Raw genomic sequence first — 26977 nt, 5'->3', positions numbered from 1 at the left:
GATGTAAATGTAACTGTCACACCTACTGAATGTGGTTCACTGTCCAATGGAGTGTGTGAGTGAGTATGCTTGAAGTAAGCTACGCAATTTGAACTAGGCAAATTGCATAGCTTATTTTGAGTTAATTTCGAAATCGCTTATTGCATAATTTGGCGCTGTCTACACAGTGCCAAATTTTGAAATAAAACGCTCTTCCAAAACATCCCTTAATCCTTGTGGAATGAGGTATACAGGGACGTTAGAATAGTGCATCCATTATTTCTAAATATATAGAAATAATGGGCACACTGTCAAGACACAGAATAGCTATTTTGGGATACCAGAAGTATCCCGAAATAGCACTGCAGTGTAGATGTACCCTGAGAGTGAGATTGTTCTACAGCCTTAGTTAAGAGGCAGCTGGTTTATAGCTCAACTAGTAGAGGCTCCTGCACTAGTAGAGGCTCCTGCACTAGTAGGGCTGCGTCTAGACTGGCATGATTTTGCGCAAATACTTTTAACTGAAAAGTTTTTCCGTTAAAAGTATTTGCACAAGAGAGCGTCTATACTGGCATGTGCCTTTGTGCAAAATATTTGCTTTTGCGCAAAAGCATCCATGCCAGTGTAGACGCTCTCTTGTGCAAGAAAGCGCCAATGGCCATTTTAGCCATCGGGCTTTCTTGCACAAGAAATTAACTTGGCTGTCTACACTGTCCCTCTTGCACAAGAATACTTGCACAAAAGGGCTTATCCCTGAGTGGGAGCGTCGGAGTATTTGCGCAAGAACCACTGATTTTGTACAGTACAAAGTCAGTGTTCTTGCGCAAATACTCACGGCCAGTGTAGACAGGTGGCAAGATTTTGTGCAAAAGCGGCTGCTTTTGTGCAAAATCCTGCCAGGCTAGATGCACCCTAGAGGTCCCATGTTCAGTTTTGCCTGTTGGTGTTAAATAATGATCTTATTATAAATGTCTGCTTCTGTATTTAAATATGAATATATAGAAGTATATTCTAAGGGCCCAGTTCTACATCAGTGAGTACGGTAGTCTGTGGGACTACTCAGGATTAATCACAAAAGTGAAGTGTAGAATCAAGTTCAGAGAGATTTATTCTCACCTTGATTGACATGTTGCAGCACTCATTAACATTCCAATTATTGTGTCCTTCATGTGCATTTAGAACTGTTAATAATTAAATTGTCTAGGAGTATAGGAAAAATAAGGACTCACACTTAATATCTTAGGGCCCAATCTTGTGAGGCCCGGCTGTGTACCTCCTGAGGGGTGCAAAGCATGTTCAACTTATGAAGTCAATGGAACTGGGAGCATTTGGAACTTCATAGGCTTCAGGCCTTAAAGACTGGTTGTAACAGCAGTGTTAGAAGAGTCAAACTACAAAAGAAAATAAAGGAAATTGTACTAGCAGTAAAATTCATTGTTTACTCTTTACAAAAATTCAATTCTGTTTTTTTCTTTTTAACAAGTTCTTGGGAGTGGTTAGAGAAAATAAACAGCTAGATGCAATAGTTTTTCGTTGTTACAGTAATTTATTCAATCCCCCTCCCCAAAAATCCCTCAAAACCTTTCAATGAATGCTTTTATACTAATCATATTCTGTTTTTTCCTCTCTTTCTTCTATCTCCTTTCTTTGCTGCCTGCCTGCTGTCTCTCCATCTGGATGCACATGTCTGATGATTGTCTTCTACACTTTCCATCTAATTTTGTGAATTTGGGTTCTTTCAATATAAATGTTGAAAGTGAGTGCACAAATGGCCTTGAGATCTCAAATTTACTCAGTTTCTTCTGATAAAGGTTTCAGCAATGAGAACTCAGATTCTTCTTGCATTCCTGACAATTACATGGGCTTAGCAGAAAATAATTCACAAGCTGGTGAAGATCTATCTATGGTGCGCTCTGAAGATGATATTGAGAAATCTGTTCATGTTAATCAAGATGGCAGTATGACAGTGGAGATGAAAGTTCGATTCAGGATAAAAGAGGAGGAAACCATAAAATGGACAACCACTGTCAGTCGTGCTAGTGTTTTAACTGATAAAAACATTGAGATTTGCAATTCTGCAGTAGGTGCAGATCATTCCTCTGATTTAAGTATTTCTGCATCTATAAAACCCACAGAGGCTTCAGTCTTGGAGAACTACAATAATGATGAGCATGACTCATTGCAGCAGATTATCACAGAAGCGACAAGTAAAGAGTCGGAATCTGATTTAAGCACATCTGATTATAGAATCTGGCAGCACCCTTCTGCAAACATGGATGTAAGCAATGTATTGGAGGATAAAATCAAACCTTATTTTCATAGGCCTCCTACACCTGGACCAAGACGAGTGAGACAAAAGAAAGCATTAGTTGAAAGTGTTACTGTGATATCTGACAAAGTTCGGGAAAAAATAAGACAATTTTCCTACAGTGAGGAAATAGAAGATGGTGAAAGTAAATCTGAGTATTGCATGGTCACTCATTCCAGCAGTAAAACATCAAGTACTAATAATTCAAAGTTTAATGAAATAAGCAACAATGATTTATTAAAACTTTCTTTAGAAAAGAAAAAAGAAACTCTGATTAAGTTAAACCATAAAAGTCCTGGTTTAAAAGAAGGTAGAAATACAATGACATTGGATATACCTGACGAAGATGGATTGTTACAGAACGTTTTGGAGAAATCAGTTGTGCAGGAAGGCATGAGTAATAGTTTACTATCAAGCAGCAAAGCTAACATTGGTAGCCTTATATCTTCTTCGACAATTTACCAGGCAGCTAGGCCACTTTCAGCAGACACCATCCATCCTCTTAATGATCACTGTGGAATTAAAGAAATAAAAAGATCACTGAGTTCTTTCATCAGGTACTCAGCTAGGTCTCAATCAAAAAGTGAAGACAAACTATGTGACCTATCTGATTTATTAATTTCTTCTCAAGGATCCATTCACTCAACCTGTACTGGAAACAGTCAGACTCAGATGACAATGTCAGCCTGTACTCATGCTACTGCCAAGACTGTAAACCTGACAGCAGGATCTTCTCCTACCACTGCTGAGAGTGTGAAACAATTCAGCAGCAGCACTGAATGTGATACCACATCCCACTTCACTGACAAAAGCCAACCTGCATCTTCTAACAGCAAAAGGAAGAAGAAGAAAAAGAGAAAATCACCAATCCATTATGTGGAACAAGGTGAACATTTGCCCCAAAATCAGCAATATAAGGAGACTGCAGAGGATGGAACTTTTAAGAGTGAGGAAATGTCTCATGAGACGTCTGTCACAAGAGAAAGCATGCAGGAATGTACAACTCAATTTAGAGATACTTACTCTGAAACATGTCAGAAAAGAGCAGTGGCCATTCCTGTGAGAAACTGTGATGGATCTATCAGTTCAAACAAAAACATATGTCTTGAAAATGAATTATGTCCCCAGGTTTCTGTGGAGCTCCAAAACCACGAGTTATTTAGTAAGAAAACAAAAGCTAGTAGACAACTGGCCAATGTAAAATCCAGATCATCCAAACAATCTAATTTGCCACTATCTGCAAAATGTGAAGATGGCTTGGTAGTGGGAAAAGCTGATTCAAAAAATGAAACAAAACACAGTCAGAATACACCAGGTACTGATAAAGAAAGCATATGTCACAGCATTCATTCTATAAAACAAACACAAAATTTCTTAGTGAAATCAAAGCCGTTGTCAGAAGAGTCAAATGGTAATAATATAGAAAGAGAAAAGGAGAGTGTGAATGCAGATGGTTCATACAAATCTTCAAAGAAAGAGAAAAAACAAAAAAAGAAGAAGAATCCAAGTACAACTGAAGGTACAATAAATATGTCAGATGGAGGCAATACCTTGGATGCTCTGAAACAAGGGGATTTTCCAGAGAGAGCTGAGTATTCACTTGAAAACTATGTCCAAAACTGGCTGCAGAGCACATTTCAAAATGCTGTTTTTCCTCCAAACAAATTAGCTCCCATAAATAAAAAGGAAAGAAATGTAGCCAATAGTAAAATTTGTCATTCTCCTATGGAAAATATCAACAGCCTCTCAGATGAAGTGAGTAAGGTTATAGCAAATAAAGTGCACATAACTGGGAAGCCCAATCTGAGTGAGCATCATCTGCTCAGAAAGCCCATGGGCCCTCTCAGTGAAATGAGAACTATTCAGGAGTCAGAAAAATGGTTATGTGGAAGACAAATTGGCTCTTTGACCAATGCTGATACAAGGATAATGAAAGAGGCCCAATATTTGCTACAGTCAGATTTCCAACATGAGACTCAGTTACAGGTCTTTGGTGAAATACATGCAAAAGATAAAAAGCCATTGCAATCAGAAATAGATACTCAAGGTGTAAGTCCAAATCAAAGTAAAAGTGCTGACATTGCTGTTCAAGTTGATTCCAAAATTTTCAACAACACTGAAACTGATGCTCAAAAGGGTTGTGTGTCCAGTGTGTTGCTACACCAACTACAATCAACTATGCTCGGTATTCAAAAAGCTCATACTGGTTGTGTAGAAAAATCGTGTGCTTTTACAGATTTTTCTTCTTCTTCATTACTTTCATCTTCCCCCAATCTCCTCTTAGCTTGGCTACTTGCACTGAATCTAAAAGAGAGCTTGAATGGCATGTGCAAAGGTGATGTGCTAAGAACTACCTGTAGCTGTTCTGAAATATTCATAGTGTTACAATTTCTCAAACAAATTGCAGTCATGGAAGAAGCTGAGGACTTGAAGGATGCAGTCTCAAATTTGCAAGAATCAACATCAAATCATTTATTACGCTCTGGGAGCAGGATTGAAAAACAGGACTCTGCACATGGTCATGAAAATCCTTTTGTAGTTGAAAGTCAGAATGGTCCAAACTTTCATGAAAATGAAAACCCAAATAAGATCTCCATTCCCAAGGACAATATACATTCTGAGGAAAATGCTGATGTACAAGGGCTGACTGAAGAACTTGAACACTCTGATTTACAGAAAGACCACAGTGCATCAGCAGAGACTTCAGATCTAAATGACTTGAATGTTCACAAAGTACTGTCAGACAGAAAATACACTAATGCTAATTCAAATAACTGTAGTCTTACTTCAAATGTAGAACTATCTGAAGGACATGAAGATGAGGCTGATAGTTCATTACAAGAATTGCAGGATAAAACCACAGATACATCATTCAATAATGAAGAATCAGGAACTTCAGAAGAGCCTAACTCGACTGTTCACAGTGTAACTTCTAATGATAAAGATAATATTTTAGATCTAGAAATTTCTGAGGTAGAAGACAATAAAGACATGCATCTTGCCAACAATAGAAATGCAGGAGAGCAAGATGGCACAGAAAAAACAAATGAGCACTATAAATTAGCTGCTGAAACCTCTATGGAAAGTGACTATAAGGAAGACACTCTACAGGAAGAAAAGAAAGAAAATGGGACTTGTGAAGAAACCCCTGAGAGATTATCTACACCATCACCATTATCTTTTAGTTATGAATCTAAGCAAATTACAGAGTTGGACTTACCTGAAGTGGAACAGAAATTGCAAGTAAAACTGATAGTGAAAGAACTGGAGCATGGAAAATGTTCAAATCCTTCATTTGAATTAAAAAAATGTTGTAAAAGTCCTGCTACTTCTGACTGGTCAGATTATCGACCAGATACAGATGAAAGCGATAACAATTTTAGGGCATCCAGTGACTTCACCAATGAAAGTGGGGAGGAAACAATGTATGAAAAACAGTATAATACTGGTTACGTTAAAAGAACTATTGAACAGCTTTATGGTAAAGCAGAAGCCTCCTTTAAGCCTAACTTTCACACTGTACTTCCATATATGTCTAAAGTTCTTCAAAAGGATGCTGAAGAATCCCAATGTACAATTATGAATGAAAACTCTTCCCTTCATCAGGAACATAATTCTTGCTTTACTGAGAAAATGTCAAGGTCTTCACTTCTATCACATGAAAGTCCAGAAGAAATTAATCAAGACACCAGTACCTGGAGAAGAGAGAATTTTTCTTTACCAGCACCACAGCTCAGTCTTGGTGGAGAGAAAGCCTATTGCAATGATAACTACTCAGTGCAATGTACAAAGCAATATTGTCAGTCTGGTGCACCTGCTGATGAAGATGAAGGAATATTGATCGATAAAGGCAAGTGGCTTCTTAAAGATAATCATTTGGTGAGAAGATCACCACCTGAAAAGACTGGAATGTATGGCAATTTGGAGACAACTTCAGTAGATACAACATTAGATAATAATAGTGATGATGTTCCATACTCCTACTTTGGGAATCTGCATCAGTACCCACCACACAATGAAATATCATCTTCGGAACCTGAAGACATGGCTAAACCTTCTGCAATGGGATGCAACTACTTCATTATGCCTCATAATAGTGATTCAGAGCCTTTTCCTGATTTGTATCAGAAAAGCAAACCTAGCCTCATTGAGGATACCCCTATTCTTCATGCAATAAAAAGAGAAAACAACAATTTGTCATTCACGGTATGTACACCTTCCACGAATCTTTGTACAGAGGCTAATACCAATTATCCAGCCTTTGCATCTGTGGAATTTAGATTACCTGATAATAAGGTGCATCCTCTGCAAGAGCCTTTAAAGGATGAACCTATACAAACGCAACCAACTAATGACAATAATGCCAACAGGAGAGCTCTTGAGGAACAAGATTCCCTGGATAAGCTTCATGCTATTTGCGGACAACATTGTCCAATACTGATGGCCATCATAAAACCAGTTAATGAGGAAGACAGAGGATATGCCTACCGAAAAGCATCTGACATTGAAAACCAATTGACCCTACATTTAATGACCAAACAATGTCAAAATTTGCTGTGGTCAGGCAAAGACATAATACAATATGAAAATGTTCCTGTGATTTTGAAGAACAACTGTATTAATAAGATTGCCAATAATATTTTTAATAGATTTTATGAGACTAATACCTTAGATTTCATTAACAGAAATAGCTTTGAGATTCTTGTAGCCTCAGGTGTAGGAGAAAAAAACAAGTTAAAGATGTTGTATGAGATGGAGGATATGAAAGAAAATGCACAGGATATGAATGTAAATCATGCAAATAATGTGTCCAAACAAGTAATCAATGATATAATGGTAAATATCAATACTAAGCTACCTGCTGCAAAGCAAAAAATATGTCCAAGCTCAAGCGTTAGCTTAATTCAAATTCTTGAAGAAAAATCTGCTCCCTTGACAGATCCAGCAGAAGGCTGCCATTCTGAAACATGTCACAACTGTGACATTATCTTAAATAGCACTAAATGTCATACTTCCGAAAATCTGGAAGCAGAAAACTCCTTTGGTACAGAAGAAGAACCTCTCTTTTGTGTAATGGACAATAAAAGCAGCAATGAAGAGAAAGGCACATAATAAAAATATTGGGACAGCTATATTTTTACATTGGTAAAAATATCTGTAAGAAAAATAATTACATATAATTAACCATTGTTGGCCGTGCTCTAAGCACATGCCCATTGAGTATGTGCCTGGAATGTTTACACTTTTACATTATTGCAGAAATATAGGTAATTGGCTGGATTTTCTGGGGTTGGGAAATAGTGCAGACTCAGCAACCAACCTATGTGAGTAATGTCTTTTTAAAAAAAATCAGTTTTCCTCATTGATGCTGTTGCATCTTATGCTCATACATAGTCTGCAACATTTCAACTGTATTATCTCAGGAAAATCAACTAGTACCTGTTAGAATGCAGAGTTCTATAGCACCACATCCATCCAAGCTCCAAGATGTACTTATACTTCATAACGATTTTAGAGAGAAGCTGGGAATTATCTTGCACACTGATTTTTCTAAATTGCAAAATAAAATACAGTGGCTAATTTGTAATGAAAAGTAGAAAAGTACTGTTCAGATGTTGCTATATTTACAATGAAAAGTAGCGAACAATTGTCATGGGTATTGTATGTGGGTTTTTAAACCAAGGTTAAAACTGAAAGGCCAGCCATTCGAGTCTGTTAAAGGCCAAACTCAGAAGAACTGGCACCAGGATGAGTAAAATAAAATTCCCTGCTTCATCTAAAGCCACCATGTCTTAAATAGGGTTGCCAGATGGTTTCAACAAAAATAACGGACTAACTTAACATTACATCACAATCTACATTACATCTTATTTAGAAAATACTGGACATTTATATTTTCTCATTTATATTTTCTCAATTTGTTTCCTTTTCCGAAAGATCCCTTATTCCTCTTAAAATAAGGAATAAGGGATCTTTCGGAAAATGCTTTATTTTCTGAAAGATCCGCATCTAGACTGGCGCTTTTTTCGGCAAAGCTCCGAGCCAGAAAAAAGCGGAAGCCATTTTTATGCTAATGAAGCGGGTGAAATTTAAATCCCTGCTTCATTTGCAATTGCGATGTGTCTATTTTGCATCCCTTTTACGGAAAAGGGATGCAGTCTAGACACAGCCTAGGAGTTTACAAAGGAGAATATCTCTGAAACCAGATAGAGTTCCACAGGGTTTTACTAGCAGGAGCTTTTGAGGGAAGAAGTTGTTAGTGACTTCCTTGCTCCCTTGGCCACACCTCCTTCTCAGCAGCTATACTAGCTCCATACAGCCCCCTGCCCCAAGTAAGTGAAGATGCATGCCTGCTCCAGAACAATCCACAAATGCCTACCATGCATGCAAGGCCTCACCCAGTAGGTTGACTGTTTAAGTATTTGTCCACAGTAGAACAGACTTTGAGTCAAAGAGATTGACTCTATTGTCCAGTGGTGAAGGTGCCCATCCTTGGAGGTGAGAGACCTAGGGTCCTACCCCTTGCTCCAATCATTCCTTCATTATTTATCCAAAGTTGAACAGCTTCAACAGGAAAGACTGAAGGAGCCTCACATCACAATATCCCACAGCCCAGTAGTTAAGATCACTCTTATAACATGATTTGAACAGGGGTCTCCCACCTTTCTCCCCATCAAACAGAGAAGGGAGTTGAATTTGGATCTCCCAACTCCCTGGTAAGTGTGCTAACCATTGAGCTAAATAAGTTAGCTGCCTTCCTACAGCAGACTGATTCTGATTCATGTATTGCTAAGCAGAAATAGGCACCTTCTTGCAGCCCCAACTGCCTGTTTTTGAGGGACGAGAGAGGTTTGTCAGCATCTCCCATTAGCTAGGTTAAGCAGTTCCCTGTTTTGCTTGGTTACTTTAATTGGATTGCAGTGAGTTTCTATAAAAGATGCCAAGATGCCCAGCATTGCAAGGCCTAAGTCCCCTAGTGGATCTGGGTCTTTTTGCTACTACAAATGGATTCTTGTACTTAGAGCCCTGCACAGATATAAAATTTGTATCTGCATTTGTATCTGCAAAAATGATCTGCAGATACCTACATCCACATCCGTGGATGTGGATTTCTCCAGATATAAAGAATGTATAGGTTGAAACTTTCTAGTCTAGCACTCTCAGTACCTGACTGGTTCTGAACGAGAGAATTTTCTGGATCACAGAAGGTTAGTATTGTCTAACTTTAGCATTACCAACACTTGCACTGCTTAGTGGGCTGTTAGAGGAAATGTAGGGGTAAATTAGAGCTAAATAACAGCACAGAACACAGAGTTAGGACTGGTGGCTGTAAACACACTTTATGGGACCGCTGGAAACTTGTCCATATCCATGAAAAGTGGACATTCAGCTAACTAAAATCATTCCAGAAGACAAATGTTTCCAGACCAGAGAGGTCTGGACTAGAGACCCAGCAAATTTGCAGGGTTCTAGATAGTCAATTTGTATCTGCCTCTGTATCCATATCCACAAAATTGAGCTTTGGATATCCATGGATTTGCAGGGTTCTACTTGTACTCATTCTGAATCTCTGGTCCTCCACTAACCTTTACCAAAGATATAACTGGCCTAGTACTAAAGTTTGCTAAAATATATTAATGCAGCTAAACCTAGCAAGAAACATTATGTATTGGTCTTTTTAAATGGACACTCATTGTATTTTTTCACTAATGAGTTATCCTATTAATGTGATCCAGACTCACATTTGTTTTGTAAATATGATAAGCTAGAAGGAGTATAAATTAATGCATTTCAGGATGTTGCATAGTATTCTTAGAAATATAGATGCCTGTTTCTAGAATGTTTTTGCTTTTTCATGTAATTTCAAAGTGTAAAACTGGAAAAATATTTAATGTACATAAATAACTATAGTGACTACTGGAGTCCCTGAGGCCAGATTCTAATACCTTTACTCATGTTGAACAGTACCTTTCTCCAGTCCCAATGAAGTTAGTGGTATCACTTGTAGAGTAAGATCTTACTGAATAGGAATCACAGTAAGAGAATTTGGACTGCGTATTTTCTGAAAGTTCAGTGGCAGCTATATCTCTCTGTAAATATTTAATATTTTTCTATTGTATTGAAGCTATATTTATCTCCGAGTTTCTTTGTATTTGGTAAAATAAATCAATGTTAAAAAACTGGAACAAACATTGTGCTATTGACTAATATTGGCTAATATAGTTAAGAAGAATCCAAGACACTGAATAACAAACTATCTCTTATTATAAATCAATATTTTTGACCTGTTTTGCCCAATTCTGCGGCCAATCCCTATGTTCCATTGGGTTTCTCAAAATTCTTTTGGGTTTGAACAATGAAGAGGATAGATGTTTTTCAGCTGTTTTCGTTTTAATTCACAAACAAAACATTTTAAAAAGATGTTGAATTTGAACGTGTTTCAGAGGAATCCAGCCAGCACTCAAAAGCAATCATTTATTTTATGTAGAAAACTTTATGTAGAAAACTTTAAAAAAATCTGACTACGATAATGGCTGGAAATGAAGAGTTAAACAATCCAGCAACCTTTTCATGGTAATTTAGTCCTTCATCACATACTATCCCAGATTCTTGATTAACACCACCCCGTCCACCCACACATTAATTCATTTGGACTTCCAAAAGCTTTTTGGAAAAGTTGCTGAAAAGAGAATACTAAGCACACTAAATTGTCAGGAAGTCTCAGAGACATTTTTCTACAAAGGAATGTCACCAAATACAGATATGGGTATGTCCACACTACTACCCTAGTTCGAACTAGGGTGGTTAATGTAGGCATTCGAAGTTGCAAATGAAGCTCGGGATTTAAATATCCTGGGCTTCATTTGCATCTTGCCGGGAGCTGCCATTTTTAAATCCCCGTTAGTGTGGACTCCATGCCCGCAGCTACACGCAGCAAGGAGTAGGTAGTTCGAATTAAGCTTTCTAATTCGAACTACCGGCACACCTCGTTCCACGAGGAGTAAGGGACGTTTCAGAATAGTGGGTTATTTCAAAATATGGTGCTGTCTACACAGTGCCAAATTACAAAATAAGTAATCTGAGTAGCTCAAATTGTGTATTTTATTTTGACCTACGGTGCAGTGTAGACATAAAAAGATATGAACAGCCATACAGGGTAAGACCAATAGTCCATCCAGCCCAGTATCCTGTCTGCCAACAGTGGCCAATACCAGATGCTCCAGAGGGAGGGATCACAACAGGTCATCCTACATGATCCCTCCCCTGTTAACAACCTCCAGAGAAACAGAGGCTAAGGACACCATTTCTTCCCATCCTGGCTAACAGTCATTGATGGACCTAACCTCCATGAATCTATCTAGCTCTTTTTTGAACCCAGTTAAAGTCATAGCCTTCCCCACATCCTCTGGAAAGGAGTTCCACAGATTGATTGTGCGCTGAGTGAAGAAAAACTTCTTTTTGTTTATTTTAAACATGTTGCCTATTAATTTCATTTGGTAACCCTAGTTCTTATATTATGGGACTAAGTAAATAACTTTTCCTTATTTGCTTTTCCCACATTGGTCATGGTTTTATACACCTCTATCATATCCCCACCCTTAAACTAAGGGCTGGGGGAAAGACGACAGGTGCAGAGATAGATGCATTCCCAGACATTAACTGGATATTTCATTATCAAGCCAGTCTCTCCTGCCTCTAACAACTGCATTTTCACATCAAAAGCTATGAATGGAACACTTCCAGCCTACTTAATTAGCCTCATTAACACTGGTCCTACAATTAACAGGTACTCTTTTTCCTCCCACTCATAACAAATATCTTGGTTCTGTTATTTCCTCTCCAGCCCATCATCTCACGAAGTGGTTTTATCCACGAAAACGCATGATATTATATATATATTTGTTAGACTCTTTTAAATGCCACAGGACTACTAAATTTTCCAGGGATGAAAGATAAAGTCCCACATGAGACTAATATGGCTGCACAAGGAGCTTTTTAGTTATCTACAAACCAAAAGGAATGCATACAGGAAATGGAAGGAGGGGCTTCTCCCCAAGGAAGTATATATGGAAAAAGTGCAACAAAATCAGGAAAGCCAAAGCAAGAGTTACAACTGGCAAGAAATGTTAGAGACAAAAATGGCTTTTACAAATATATCACAAGAAAAAGAAAGATCAGGGATAGTGTGGGTCTACTGCTCAATGGTGAATAGCTCAGTGGTCTGCTAAACCCAGGGTTGTGAGTTCAATCCTTGGCGGAGGCCATTTAGAGATTTGGGACAAAAATTCATCAGGGGTGGTATTTGGTCCTGCTGTGTAGGCAGGGGACTGGACTCGATGACCTTTCAAGGTCCGTTCCAGGTCTAGGAGATAGGCAATCTCAATTAATTAATTAATGGTAATGGAAGAAGATAAGGCATAAATTAATATTTGATTTTTTTTATTTAAAATGAAGTTTGGTAAACTAACATGATAAAGTTAAAGCACTTAATCTGTTGAATGATTTTGATTAGCCATATTTCCTTTCTTATACCCCCGTATGTTATGTTTTTATACTCCTGCAACCTAATATGAATAATTTATTACTTAAGGTATTTAGAGATAAGTGAAGGCATTTTGTCATTATGGGTGGTTGGCTGGTGGTCCATGGAAAGGTTTGCCTTGAGCAGGGTAGGCCACAGGCCAAAAAGTTTGAGAACTATTGGACTAGAAAACCTGTGCAAACCTTTGTTTCTATGATTCTGTGTCAGTAGACCGTAAGGAATATTTGGAGTTATAACTATTCATATATATTGCTTGTCTCTTAAAAGAACTGACAAAGAACTGGAGAGTCATTGAGAATGGCTCAGTGAACTCAAGGTGAAGTGGCAAATAGTAAATAAAATATGTGAAGGATGGGATAGAAAACAGTGCAAAAGATATTGTAATGTCTATATATAAATTGATACTGCACCCTCATCCGGGACACCATATTCAGGTCTGGTGACCCTCCAGTAGGCCTATTATACACTATAGAATAAGGTTGATGTCAGGCAGCTGATGTCAACCTAACTATGTAAGTACTTACACTGCAATGGTAAGTCACCCACTATACCGACCTAATAACTCTACCTCCCAGAGAGTCATAGCACTTAGACCAATGTAGTTAGGGTGACACAATGTCTGGATAGACACTATGTTGCTCACATTACCTGTTGGCTGTCAACCCTACATGTGGGGCTCATAGCTGGGCTTCTCACCCTTTTCTCCCTCTGTTGCTGACAGCCCTAGTTGCCAGGCTCAAAGACAACTCCCTTCATCTACCTCCCACCCCCTCCAGCACTGATCACCTGAGCTATCAACCAGTTGCTTGGATTGTTGGTGCTTGGGCAGGGGGTAATCCAGTTGTCAGCTGCAGGGCTGTAGCTGTCAGTGGCCCAGAATGCCTCACTTCAGTCAGTGGAAGTACTCTGGATGAGGAAGTGCTTTATTCTGCTCCAATTACTGTGGTGGTTGTACATCTACTTAACTTTGTAGTCTAGACAAGGTCTTAGAAAAGAAATTTCAGGAATAGGAAAGGCCCCGAGATACGTAGTGATAATGTTTGGAGAGCTGGAAAGGCTTCAGGCCTAGCAGAGGTTTGAAAAGGAAAGGGTTTAAAGAGGGTGGAGATAAGAAGGGACATGATGGAGACATACAAATAGAAATATTGACAATAGGATGCTCTTATTCACTCTCTCTCATCTTACAAGAACAATCAAACACTCAACTGGTAAAGCTGAAAGGAAACACATTTAATGTTATAGAAATTTTCTTTCATACAGGGAGTATTTGTAACTCCTTAAACTCATCACAACAAAATATACAATATCAATACCAACAGCTTCTCAGGATTCAAAAAAGGATTAGACATTTATATAGTTAATATAAAAATAAAGAATATAAACACTTGTTCTTCTGGGCAAAATACAACCACTAACTGATCGGGCAGTTTTATGCCATAATTGTTCATTTAAGAATTTTTGAACTTTTCCTGGTACTGGCCACAGTCTGAGACTGAATTCTAGATGACATGGTCTCCTTATGTGGCAGTTCTTATCTTACTCCATTTCTAGGAATGTAGAACTTCAACAGGTTATAAGGTTCAACAAAGGTGTGGGCAAAACCAGATTCAGGGAATGGACAAGGTTTTAATTCAATGTGGTTCAGTAATTATTTAGCAATAAATTGATAATATTTTGGGGACAGCAGCAATGACTTTGGTTAAAGTTGATTGCAAAATGGTTTCCAATATTATACTTTATTTTTGGTTATTTTTATTGGTTGTCAACTCTATAAGGTGACATTTCCACTGTTTATCTATTCCAGAAGGTAATTTTTTTTATATTACTGCCTTAGACTTGAAACTACTGTTGTTAGAAAGGTTGTTGGCTGTTTTCATTTCCTTTGTTCTGAAAAATGGCTGAAGAATTTTTGCTTATACTTTCCAAAGACCTTTAGAGGCAGGCAGCATTAAAAGTTTTGAGTGACTGAAAATCAGGTACTAATAAGGAAACAACCAAACATAGTGGACTATAAAGGTAATTGCTACTCCCTATTATGATAAACTTGAGGTACTGTCTGCTGATGGATAAGATGGTTCTGTGTATAAAAACGTAAGTAATACAATTAACATTAATGAACATTTACTAATTTCTCAGATCTGGTATATTCAGTTTGAAAATACAGAACATATTTTTTGCATGAACGAATGGTTTCCTGTATTTTATCAATTTTCAATATCCAGTTTACAAAGGCATGTTTCCCATTACTTTTATGAATAAATCAAAAGGAGCCAATACAATTTCATTGCTTCACTTATCATTCTTAAACACATTCCCTTTAACTTTGATAGCACTGATGTTGTCAAATAGCATTAGCCCAATTACCATATTAATGCACTGTAAGAATTAAAGGGATTATTTAATGAAGCCAAAGCTTTACCAACCTTAATCATCTGAATTAAGTTGAGATGTCAGGTACACGTGTCTAACCTGACTTGCACGTAGTACAGATATGTTGACTTAATGCTTATAAATGAGGCCAACATACAGGATTAAGGAGGTGTGCAATATGGTTGGCTGTAATCAGTCCATACTCACGCAACCACAGGAAAGGACAACACTTCTGATCACTGCAAACTTAGTAGACTGTGACAAATTCAGACATGGTAAGAGCATATTACACCAACTTCTAATATGGGTCGTGTTTTCCTCTATTATAGCAGAATGTGATTCTGCTGTTTGCTTGTTCCTTCCTTTTCTCTCTTGCAGCTTCTGTTCTTGTTACTCTGCTGTTGGTTATTCTTGACCTTTTTTGACCTTTTTAGTTGAATGAGAGCTTTCAAATAAAGTTCTATATGCACTATGGGTAATGAGTAATGTATCCTGGATTCACAAGATATGATTTGTTCCCCACTGTCTCAGTTAAATGTCTTCAAACCATGACAGTTCTTCGAAGGAAGGGAGATTAACCTGGCATTGAGTGTCTATTCAGCAGTTTGTTTTATAATTTAATAATGACAATATAATTATGTAGCTGGGCTGCTGGCACACGCATATATAACATACTCAGAAAACTCTGCTGATATCCAGGAGCAAACTGCATCTCTTTAAAAAATTAATGAATGCTGGATTGTAGTGTCTATTTCTTGTAATAAGTGCACATCTCATGCAAGTGTGAGAATTTTCAGATCCATATTTTTAAGCAATCTAAATTCTCCCTTATTCTGCCCCATTACACATTATTTTAATACCTTGTACTTATGCCATTTTTATGCCATGGCCCTCAGAGCATTTTAGAAACCAGTAACTTAATCTCAGAACACTGCTATGAGGTGAATATTGTGGCAAAACTGTGAAAAGCCTTCATTGGAGAGGTTAAAAGCCACTACTGGCATCTAAGTAGGGTTAATGGTGAAGGTCAAATCCTCAGACAAAGGTAAAGGCAGCAGAAGGTCCCAAATACATTTGAACAAATGTGGTTCTGTTGAGCAGAGTGAAGTGGTATGTGGAGATGCGATGCCAGTGTATGACATTGAGCTATGCTTTAAGAGTTGGGGGAAGGTCCATCCACTGAAGAATGGGGAGAATTGATTAGATGGGTGCCAAATGTGTTGTGAGCAGTGCATTTATAACTAGGAGGTGCCTTTAGCCAATCCCCTTTACATATTGAGACAGAGCATCCATGAGCTACTATGCTTACAGCAGGCCTATGCAATGGCTTTGCAGCTGATCAGTGGACATCAGAAGCATTACTGTAATGGTTTTTCAAAACACCCAGTGCATGTCCCTTTTACTCAGGCTTTGTGGAATAAATACCAATTGTTTAGTGCCTCAAATTAGGAATTGAGGCAATTTGTGACATATCTACTATATATTTGAGAGAGTTTGTGTCTCTGATCATCTGTCTGTCTGTCTAAGAACTCCTCATAAACAGTAGGATCACCATTTTGGTGTAAAGCTTCTTTTTATCATAACTTAAAAGCAAGGGAAGGGTTTGGTTATGCCAAGAAAATGGGATGTGCCTGGAATGTGATTGCTTCTCATAAAACCAAACAGAAAAGAGAACTACCAGGCAGGTGAAAGAGGCTGGCTGGGGGCTTGTCTCCTCATTTGGGACTGCCCCAGACCTGAGTCTCCTATCTCCCCAAGTGCTCTTCAGAGAGGATGGTGAGGAGCTAAAGCTCCCCACCAATTCATATGGGGACATTACTGGCTGTTCCTCTTCATCAGGGAGTGAAGGGAGACTGCATAGTTTGCTATATTCCTCACTGTGCACTCTGGGAGCGCAGGAGGCAGACAAACCTGGACCTGCCCCAGTCAGGGGACATGCACCCCTCCCCACCAGTGCCCACTGGAGCTGTGTGACCATGGAGAGACACTTCTCTCCCAGCCCCAAGCTGCTGTGGAGAGAGAGAGCTGGGGAAGTCTTTTCTCCACAGGGCAGCCTGCATGCTGAACCACTCATTTCCAACCCCACTCCAGAACAACGATTTAAATGAAGCACGCACATTTTCATTTTATTTTCCAAAAAACAAAAATTGAATTAAGGAGCCAAGCAACGCTGGGTAAATCTTCTAGTTCTTTAATGAAAGGAGGTTTATAACAGCAGCATAGCCACTAGGGAGAGAGAGATATCCCCTTCCATATTTTATTACCTTGTTGATGTCTGACAGCAAGAACTCTTGGGCTGCATCTAGACTGGCATGATTTTGCACAAAAGTGGCTGCTTTTGCGCAAAATCTTACTGCCTGTCTACATTGGCCGTGAGTATTTGTGCAAGAACACTGACTTTGTACTGTACAAAATCAGTGGTTCTTGCGCAAATATTCCGATGCTCCCGTTCAGGGATAAGCCCTCTTGCGCAAGTATTCTTGCACAAGAGGGCCAGTGTAGACAGACAAGTTAATTTATTGCAGAAGAAAGCCCGATGGCTAAAATGGCCATCGGAGCTTTCTTGCGCAAGAGAGCGTCTACACTGGGCACGGATGTTTTTGTGCAAAAGCAAATCTTTTGCGCAAAGGCACATGCCAGTATAGACACACCCTCTTGTGCAAATACTTTTAACAGAAAAACTTTTCCGTTAAAAGTATTTGCGCAAAATCATGCCAATCTAGACGCAGCCCCTCTGTCTCAAGGTAGTGCTTGCTTTGAAACTCTACAAAACAGAATGAGGATGTTGTAAGAGAACTTAGGTGTTGCTCCCACACAGCTAGTTAAGTACCTAAGCAAGGGCTTTTCAGTAGCCTGACAACAAGTCACACGTGGAGCTATGTTAGCAAGCCAGCAGTGAAATACTGAGAGAGGGTTGAGGAGAGGCTAAGGGTTTAGGTATTTAAATTGCTCACCTGATGCATCTGGCTGATAGACCAGCGGTAGTTGCATCCCTTTGTTTGAGATTCTCAGATGTAAACCTTCTCCAGGTGGTCACCATGGCTACATCTAGATTGCATCCCTTTTTCGTAAAAGGGATGCAAATTAGACATATCGCAATTGCTAATGAAGCGGGGATTTAAATCTCCTCCACTTCATTAGCATAAAAAGTGGCTTCCACTTTTTTCCGGCATGGAGCTTTGCTGGAAAAAAACGCCAGTCTAGACGCGAATCTTTTGGAAAATAAAGCCTTTTCCAAAAGATCCCTTATCCCTCTTAAAATAAGGGATAAGGGATCTTTCGGAAAAGGCTTTATTTTCCAAAAGGTCCGCATCTAGACTGGCGCTTTTTTCCAGCAAAGCTCCGTGCCGAAAAAAAGCGGCAGCCCTTTTTACGCTAAGGAAGCGGGGGAGATTTAAATCCCGCTTCATTAGCAATTGCGATACGTCTAATTTGCATCCCTTTTACGAAAAAGGGATGCAATCTAGACGTAGCCCATGGGTACATCTAGACTGCAGGCTTTTGTCAACAGAAGTTTTGTCGACAGATACTGTCGACAAAGCGTCTGTCGACAAAGAGCGTCTAGACTACAGCCAGTTCTGTCGACAAAGCAAGCCGCTTTGTCGACATGACAATGTAGATGCAAAGGACAGCATAGATACAATAGCACCTTCTTTTTCGACAGAACTCTGTCGACAAAAGGCGTTATTCCTCGTAGAATGAGGTTTACAGCCGTCGACAAAACTGCTGAGTTCTGTCGACGTTATGTCGACAGAACTCAGCGGCAGTGTAGACGCAGGTATAGTTTTGTTGACAAAAGTCTACTTTTGTCGTCAAAACCCTGTAGTCTAGACACACCTCATCTGAGCCAGGTCACCCTTAGTTTGTTGAAGCCCTACTGGTTGTAAAAGTCTCTCTTTATCTGTCTCCTGGTCACATGAGATTCCTCTCTCAAACTTTTCTTGAGTTTCCCTGTACCATCCTGCCTATAATGGCCTGCAGTTAGCCCTCCCTATCTAGTTTAAAAATCCTGCTCTGGAGTCTCAAGGGCTTTGGCCTAAGCATTGCTGCTTCCACCTCCAAGGCTGTGTCTAGACTACATCCCTCTTTCAACAGAGGAATGTAAATTAGACACTTTGAAATTGCAAATGAAGCGGGGATTTAAATATCCCGCACTTCATTTGCATAATTGCGTAATAGCACTCTTTTGAGAAAGCACCATTTTGAAAGCAAAACTGCGGTCTAGATGCAGTTCTTTCGAAAATGGCAGGCTTTTTTGAAAGATCCTGTACTCCTCAAAAAATGAGGAGTCTAAACCTCAGTTTTACTTTCAAAATGGTGCTTTTTCGAAAAAGCACCATTACACAATTATGCAAATGATGCGTGGGATATTTAAATCCCCACTTCATTTGTAATTTCATAGTGTCTAATTTACATCCCTCTGTTGAAAGAGGGACGTAGTCTAGACACAGTGTACGATACTTAAGGTGCGGAAACACGGCTGCTTCAGGACTTGAGCACCCAGAGGCTCAGGTAGTACCTGAGCTGCAGCTTTAAAAAAATCAATGGTACCTCATAGGGGATTTAGGAGCCTGTCTCCCTGTTTACGCATCTGAATCCCTTTAAAAAAAATCTGACCTAGCTTTTTCACTGAATGGTAATAAAGTCCCATCCACAAAGGCTAAAATTTAACTGTGGTGAGGATGTGATAGAATAAAATGTGTATTATTTATTGATTACTTCAAATTTTAAAAATACAACTCTGTGCCCAGAAACATAGCTGCTAGTATCTCAGCTTGCCTGTTGTCATTTTGCATGACACCACGATTACATGATGTAATTCTGAGTGACAGCCATAGCACATATTCTTAAAGAATTTAATGGATTGTGGGTGTGATAAATACCCAGACTCATTCTACAGTCAGAACACTGTCAGTGAGAGAAGCAGTGAATAAAAATGGCTAGAGGAGTTTGCACTCAACTAGTCTCTGGAGTTCTATGAGAAATAAATTTTGTTACTCTTTTATTTCTATCCATACCCAGTGCAAAAGCCAGGAACTACATACTGAGCTGTAATTTAAATGTAGGTTAGGCTATCATTTTGTGCCTCTGCCTGTCTATTTGTGTCCAAACAAAAAAAGAGCCAGTGCTGGAATCTAAAACCTGCTCATCACTGGGCAGCCATGACAATTACTGTACCACTTTTTTTTTTTACAGACGACTAAATAGAGACACAGAATGGAGGAGTTACATCACCTAAATCAGTAACTAGAAATGGAAATAGAATCTAGAAGCCCTTATTCCCATATAGTCTTTTATTCTAACCATTTTACCACATGGTTGCAGAAAATATATATTTCACACCATTTTGTATGAGAAATTCACTCCTGTTTGTGGATTGAAATCAAAGATCTTCCTACACACTTTCATCTGAAGTAAACAGTTATGAACATTGATTATCTCTACATTGATTATCTACTGTGTGTGGGCATGGGGGAGGGAGGGAGGAGGGGACAAGCTAGCCACTCCAAGTACAGTATAACTCCGATAGTCCAGCATCCAACTGTTTGGCACTCCCGATACTCCGGCATCAAAATGCCAAGCACTCCTGACCAGCTGATTAAAAAGCCTGCCGCTCAGCACACGTGCTGGCTCTAACCAGATGGAACATAAGGTTGGGGGGCGAGGGAGTGGAATTGGGATTGTGTTACAGTATGGAGAAGAGTGTTTTGCTTCAGCGAAGGGGAAAGGGGAGGGGAGAGGCAGGAGGATCAGGTTACAGCACAGAGGAAACGTGAAGCGGAAAGGGAAGGGGAGGGGAGAGGGAGGGAGATTGTGTCCTGGCCAGCTGTTAAGCCATGCAGCTGTACCGGACCTCCCGATTCTCCGGAAAATCTGATAATCCCGCACCACCTAGGTCCAAAAGGTGCTGGATTATTGGAAGTCTACTGTACATGCCTACTCCTTGGACAGATCTGTTTTCAGGTGCCTAATCAAACATGCTGTCATGGCTACTCTCTATTTTTAGTGTGTTGGCTCAGTCAGAGCTAGAGTGGATATATCTTTTTAAACTGGAAATTACAACCCTGTCTCAAAGCATAGTCATAACCATAGTAAGGGACAGCCTCTGCCCTGAAGAGCTTGCAAGCTAGGATAAAGCATGGTGAAATATGGGAAGTGGGAGCCATAACGGGGACTCCTCAAAATCAGATAATAAAGTCTATCAGGCACCTATTAGATGAGGGCATTTTTAACTCTTGCTGATCTGGGCAGAATTCAAGTGGGTGACCTACAGGTGAAATGCTCTTTTAGTTCATTACCAATGTCCTGAGCCACCCAGTTCCCCATACGTGCTAATATTGCACCTTTGAAAATGAAACTTGCCTTCTGGAAAGATAAGTTTATGAAATCAAGATCTGACTTCTTGGCATTGACATAGGCTGGGTATCCCACTCTTCAAATGCACAGGCTCAGCCCCAACACTTTGTTCCTGATCTCCAGCACACGCACTATCTTTGCCACACCCAGCTCTTATAGGGAGAGCTCCCAATAACCAAATACAAATAACTGAAAAACCAGCACAACAACTCTTAGCATACAATCCCAGTTTACTCTTAAGTACAGCATTTTATGATATGAAAGCATGCCAACAAGTACTCCACATCTTTGCATTAATTTATATATTGATCTATCCATACCTGGCTCATCAACAGACATTGACCTGTTAATTTTCCACAGCACATACTTTTTCTACATCCAGTATAGGAGCAACTAGTGTGGGATAAGCATCCCATGTGGAGCAGCCCAGGTATGGATCCACAACCCATCCCCATTGCCAATGAGTTACACTAGTAGTTGTGAGACAGCAGTGACAGGCTAGGCATCAGGAGCCATGGTTTTTATTCATGATTCCTGGAGCTGATTGGGGTGTATGCTTTACAAACTGCATAGGTAAATGTAACAATCACCCTTGTTGGATCATTTGTAGGGCAGGAAGCCAAGGCCTCTCAAAGTTAAAAAAAAAGACCCTCTATTTCTTGAGCTAAAGAACCAGTTCTCGTAGGCTGGAACTATTAGAAGAGTTATACATTTGCTTGAGAGAGGCAAGGAACCACCCTGTATTAGTGTCAATTGCACAAGCCCCTAATCTGACATGTTTATTTTGAAAGACTATACAGCACAGACATTGAGATAGGGCTCAGTTATGTTAGACCCATGGGTTCCAGTTCCAGTGTTGCTTTGTGAAAACTCTCAGTTCCCTTATCTGTGAATATGGTGAATCAGAACTTCCTCCAAGGTATGAAATCTTGGCTCAAACTAAGGGCTGTGACGGACACAGAAATATCAACAGTCATTGCTTTCTAATCAGTGGAAGAGCTAGAACTAACATACCTGGCCTTGCTGCTTAGTGTGGCTTCTATGACACTGTGGGACAGCATGGAGGGGTCCCTCACTGCACCTAAAAATCACATGAAGTTTGCAGTCTTTTACACTATCAAAAGATGATTTGCATTCGGGGCTCAAGTCACATTACTTGCAGTAAGTGCATGAGGGTGGGCCACACTGTAGTGACTAATCTGTCTTGCATATAACAGAGTCATAGTGTCCCTAACGTCTGCCAGAAGCTGGGAATGGAAGACAGAGGTTGGGTCACTTGAAGGTTACCTGTTCTGTTCATTTCCTCTGAAGCTCCTTGCATTGGCTGCTGTCAGAGGACCGGATACAGGGCTAGATGAACTTAGTATGACTGTTCTTATGTTCCTAGGGAATGACTGTTCTCATCCATTGACTACCTATCTTTTCACCTAAATTTCCTCACAGTTAATTATTTAATTAACCATTTCATTATTTGGGCTGCCACTGAGGGTACTTCTACATTGACCATGGAGGGTGATTGCAGCATTGTTGACCTGCATGCCCACACTAACACTAACCAGGGGAGCCAACAGTGACATTGGGCCTTTGGACAAGGTGAAGAGGGGCCCTGGCTCCATGCTCCAAGAAGGGGCAGGATCTCAGGTGGAAAGGGCAGGGCCGGGGGCAGCCAGTCCTGAGCCACCCAGAACAAGGTACTCCCCACAGCGTTTAGGGCCACCTGGAGTGCATGGCACATTGCTCTGGTGGTGATTTAAAGGGCCCACTCCGGGTACTACAGTTACTGTAGTAGCAGCGGCAGAAGCTAGTGGTTCTGGTCCCCTTTGAATCACCAGACCCCCTTCTCAACTCCTCCCCCCATCAGTGGGCCTGACATTAACCTAAGTAAGATAACTAAAAATATTAGTGAAGAAAAGGTGGAAAATATTCCACATGGTCCATATAAGTCTGCTGAAGGTTGTGCTGCTAGCTCCCACTGAAGCCTGCATAACTGTGTTCTTCACTGCAATTATTGTGCACACTAGCAAGATTAAAGCTAGCACAGGTATATTTACCCAAGTTGCTATTGTACTTCCAATTGTAGTGTAGACATACTATGAAAAAGCTGTGCTGCTTACTGAAACAGAAATATACCTACTGCTGACATACTTAATAAAATACATGCTTTTGATTGAAGAGAACTTTTTTAGGGCGACTAAATTAAAAAAGATGCAGTGGACCTTTATAGCTATGGAATTAGATTGAGGGTATCTTGTTATTTCACACACCGTGGATGTAAGGATGCAAAAAACCTCCATGATGTCAAATCATATAATATTTGACACTGTGCATTGATAAATTAGGTTGTGTTGTATTGTATATGCACAAAAGGACAAGTAAAGGATCTGCATACCTAAAAATCACATGAAGTTTGCAGTCCTTTACACTATCAAAAGAAGATTTGCATTCGGGGCCCAAGTCACATTTTCTGGTTAACTGAGTGCTTTAACTATACAAGCTCAATAATCACTTACCGGTTGCTTTTTATGGCATGTATATACAGATGTGTATATTTATATTTGTTTGCACTGTGTCATTTCAATTTCTGATTATTTAAACCAATTTTATCAGGGTATCATGGATTCCCTTTTATGTACCCTTTTATGTCTTCATAGCTGGCAAATGGAAGGTGTCTCTCCTCACCAGTGATATCCCATCTGCAGGAACCAGCTCACAGGTTTATATTATATTGTATGGGGATTACAATAATTCAGGACCTATCTTTCTGTATGGAGAAGAAAGGGAATTGTTTCAGAAGGGCAATGAAGACATCTTCACTGTAAGTAATTAAATATTCCATATATTGTGTATTGTCCTTGGTGGCCTAGCAGATTACATAAAATGAAATGAAAAGGACAGTCAGTTTTTGCACAGTAGACCAGGAAACAAGTAATGCTACATTTAAACACAGAGCTAAACTGAATTATTTTTCTTAAATGCCAATTAAGTTCAATATAATTCATTATGAATCATATAATTACTGTGTATAAAACCAAATAATTAACTGCAAAGACTAGAGAAGCCAAACGTTTGGGTTCCTTTTTGAGACTTAAATCTGAAATGAAACAGTAGAGCTCAGGTGGGAATTAGGTGTCTAAACACCTTTGAGAAGCAGGGCCTTAGTCTCTGCCTCAGTTCCCCATCTGTAAAATAGGAATAATGATCCTTCTCTATCATCCAAAGGTGATTAAAGACTGTGAGATGCACAAACAGTATAGGGATCATAGAAATACCTATGATGGCTATTTTAATACAAAAACATCAGCACAAAAACATAATACACATGAACTCCAAGAGTGTCTTGGAAACCCGGAGGAAAAAGAAAATGGCAATAGTACAATAGAAGCCAAATTATCAACAGAAAAGCAAATTTCATTTAAAGCAGTGGCTTCAGAAACAGTCTTAGGGTACGTCTAGACTACCGCGTTTTGTCGACGGAAGTTTTGTCGACAGATACTGTCGACAAAACTTCCGTCGACAAAGAGCGTCCAGACACATTGAGTTCTGTCGACAAAGCAAGCTGCTTTGTCGACAGAACTCCATAGTCTGGACGCAGTGTTACAGGTAATAACACCTTCTGTCGACAGAGTTCTGTCGACAGAAGGCGTTATGCCTCGTAAAATGAGGTTTACCAGCGTCAACAAAACTGCTGAGTTCTGTCGACGTTATGTCGACAGAACTCAGCGGTAGTGTAGACGCTGGTATAGTTTTGTCGACAAAAGTCCACTTTTGTCGACAAAACTAGGTAGTCTAGACACACCCTTATTGAGGTTAAAGATCTTTTGAAGCACTGAAGGATGCACCCAACAATGGTCCAGGGAGCAGGTAGATTAGGGTTGCTTATACAAAAGCAAACACAATTCCTCTTCCTACCTTTGTTCCCCCCCCTCATTTCTCTCCTGTATCTGAGCCATTTGAACAACCTTTTTAATGCCCCTCTGGACTAGTCTTGCCATAGGCTCTCTCTGTTTGACAGGCATATCAGCAGAAGGGAAGCCAAGCATTTGCCTTTATGTAGCTCTGTGCAGGAAGTTCTTTTCCCAAAGCACACAGGAATTAGTACCCAAGGGTTTGCTTCACATGCACTTCTGCAGTATAAGTGAATTCAGAAGATGCACATTTCAGGATGTTGCACTGGGAGTAAAGCAATTTCAATGAGTGAGCTAAATCACAGGAAAACTCATACCCGAGGTTGAAAGATGTTCACTAGTAAGTTCCCAAAGGATGATCTTTAAGTTGATAAGAGCACCCTTGTTCACACCTTGCTGTTTGGCAGATTAAGGGTATGTCTACATTACAAAGTGAATTCGAAATAACAGCCGTTATGCAAACCGCTATTTTGATTTTAATAGCAGAGTGCTTATTTCAAATTTGGTAAACCTCATTCCACAAGGAATAATGCCAAATTCGAAATGGCTATTTTGAATTAAGTGCTGTGTAGACACTTAATTCGAAATAGGGGGCCTCCAGCCCTTCCCAGGGAGCCCTGGTGGCCACTCTGGGCACAACCAGGAAAACTCTTCTCCTCTCCCGCAGCCCCGGGGCTCTTAAAGAGGTAGAGTCTGGCCACTGGGCATGTGCCAGGCCTGCCAGCAGCCGCAGACCCTCACCTAGTGGCCGCACAAGGGCAGACAGTGGCAGCCAGCCATCCCCCGCCCAATCCCCCAGCACCCAGGGGCCAGCCAAGGGCTGTAGACGGTGCGCACCTGCCTGGACTGGTGCAGAGATCATGGACTTCATTGAGGTGTGGGTGGAAGCCCCCAATGTCCATGATCTCTGCACCAGTTGGAGGTATGCCATCACCATGGCCCACAAGGGACACAGGCGCACCCAGGAGCAGGTGTGCCTGAAAGTTAAGGAGCTGCGGCAGGCGTACGCCAGGGCCACCAGGGGCGGTACTGCAGCAGGGGCTACCACTTGTCCCTACTTCCCCAACCTTGACTGAATCCTGGGGGATGGGACGGTCCACGCCAGGCCAAGGGTCAGCGAGCCGGGAGCTGAGGGCCCTGACCCAGGAGCAGCAGAGGGGACACCACCAACTGTCCCGGCACCGGAGTCGGCAGGGTGGTCTGGGGAGGCCATACCAGGTAAGTGCCAGCACTTTCCCCTACCTGGGGGGGAGGTGGGGAGGGAGACCAGGGACCGCGCGTGCGGGCCATGCCTCTTATGGATCATGCAGTCACCTGTGCACATGTGGGCATGCACCGTGCCACCCTTGGGCAGGTGGCTCCAGCTGCGTGCCACACAGGGGCCATGGCCCGATAGCCACACGTGTGTGTGAAGAGACCAGACACGCTCCCGACCTCGGGGTGGGACACAGCAGAATGCCCTCCCTTCACATACCCCCTCTACAGGGGGCCAGGGGACATCTCCCCTCCCACCCC

The 26977-nt window shown here is 40.5% G+C and overlaps 1 protein-coding gene across 2 annotated transcripts in view; it reads left to right on the top strand.

Moving 5' to 3' along the window:
- RP1 (RP1 axonemal microtubule associated) overlaps positions 1-26977 on the top strand; it is a 325691-nt gene that overhangs the window by 43877 nt on the left and 254837 nt on the right. For both annotated transcript variants that reach the window (XM_075920696.2, XM_025183398.3), the window contains one exon: positions 24209-24372. In XM_075920696.2, the coding sequence (XP_075776811.2) occupies positions 24209-24372 (164 nt within the window). The remainder of the gene's footprint in view (positions 1-24208; positions 24373-26977) is intronic.

This window comes from Pelodiscus sinensis, chromosome 2 (assembly GCF_052426305.1).
Source record: "Pelodiscus sinensis isolate ZL-2025 chromosome 2, ASM5242630v1, whole genome shotgun sequence".
Classification (NCBI taxonomy): Eukaryota; Metazoa; Chordata; order Testudines; family Trionychidae; genus Pelodiscus; species Pelodiscus sinensis.
This window is presented reverse-complemented; position numbering and strand designations above follow the sequence as displayed.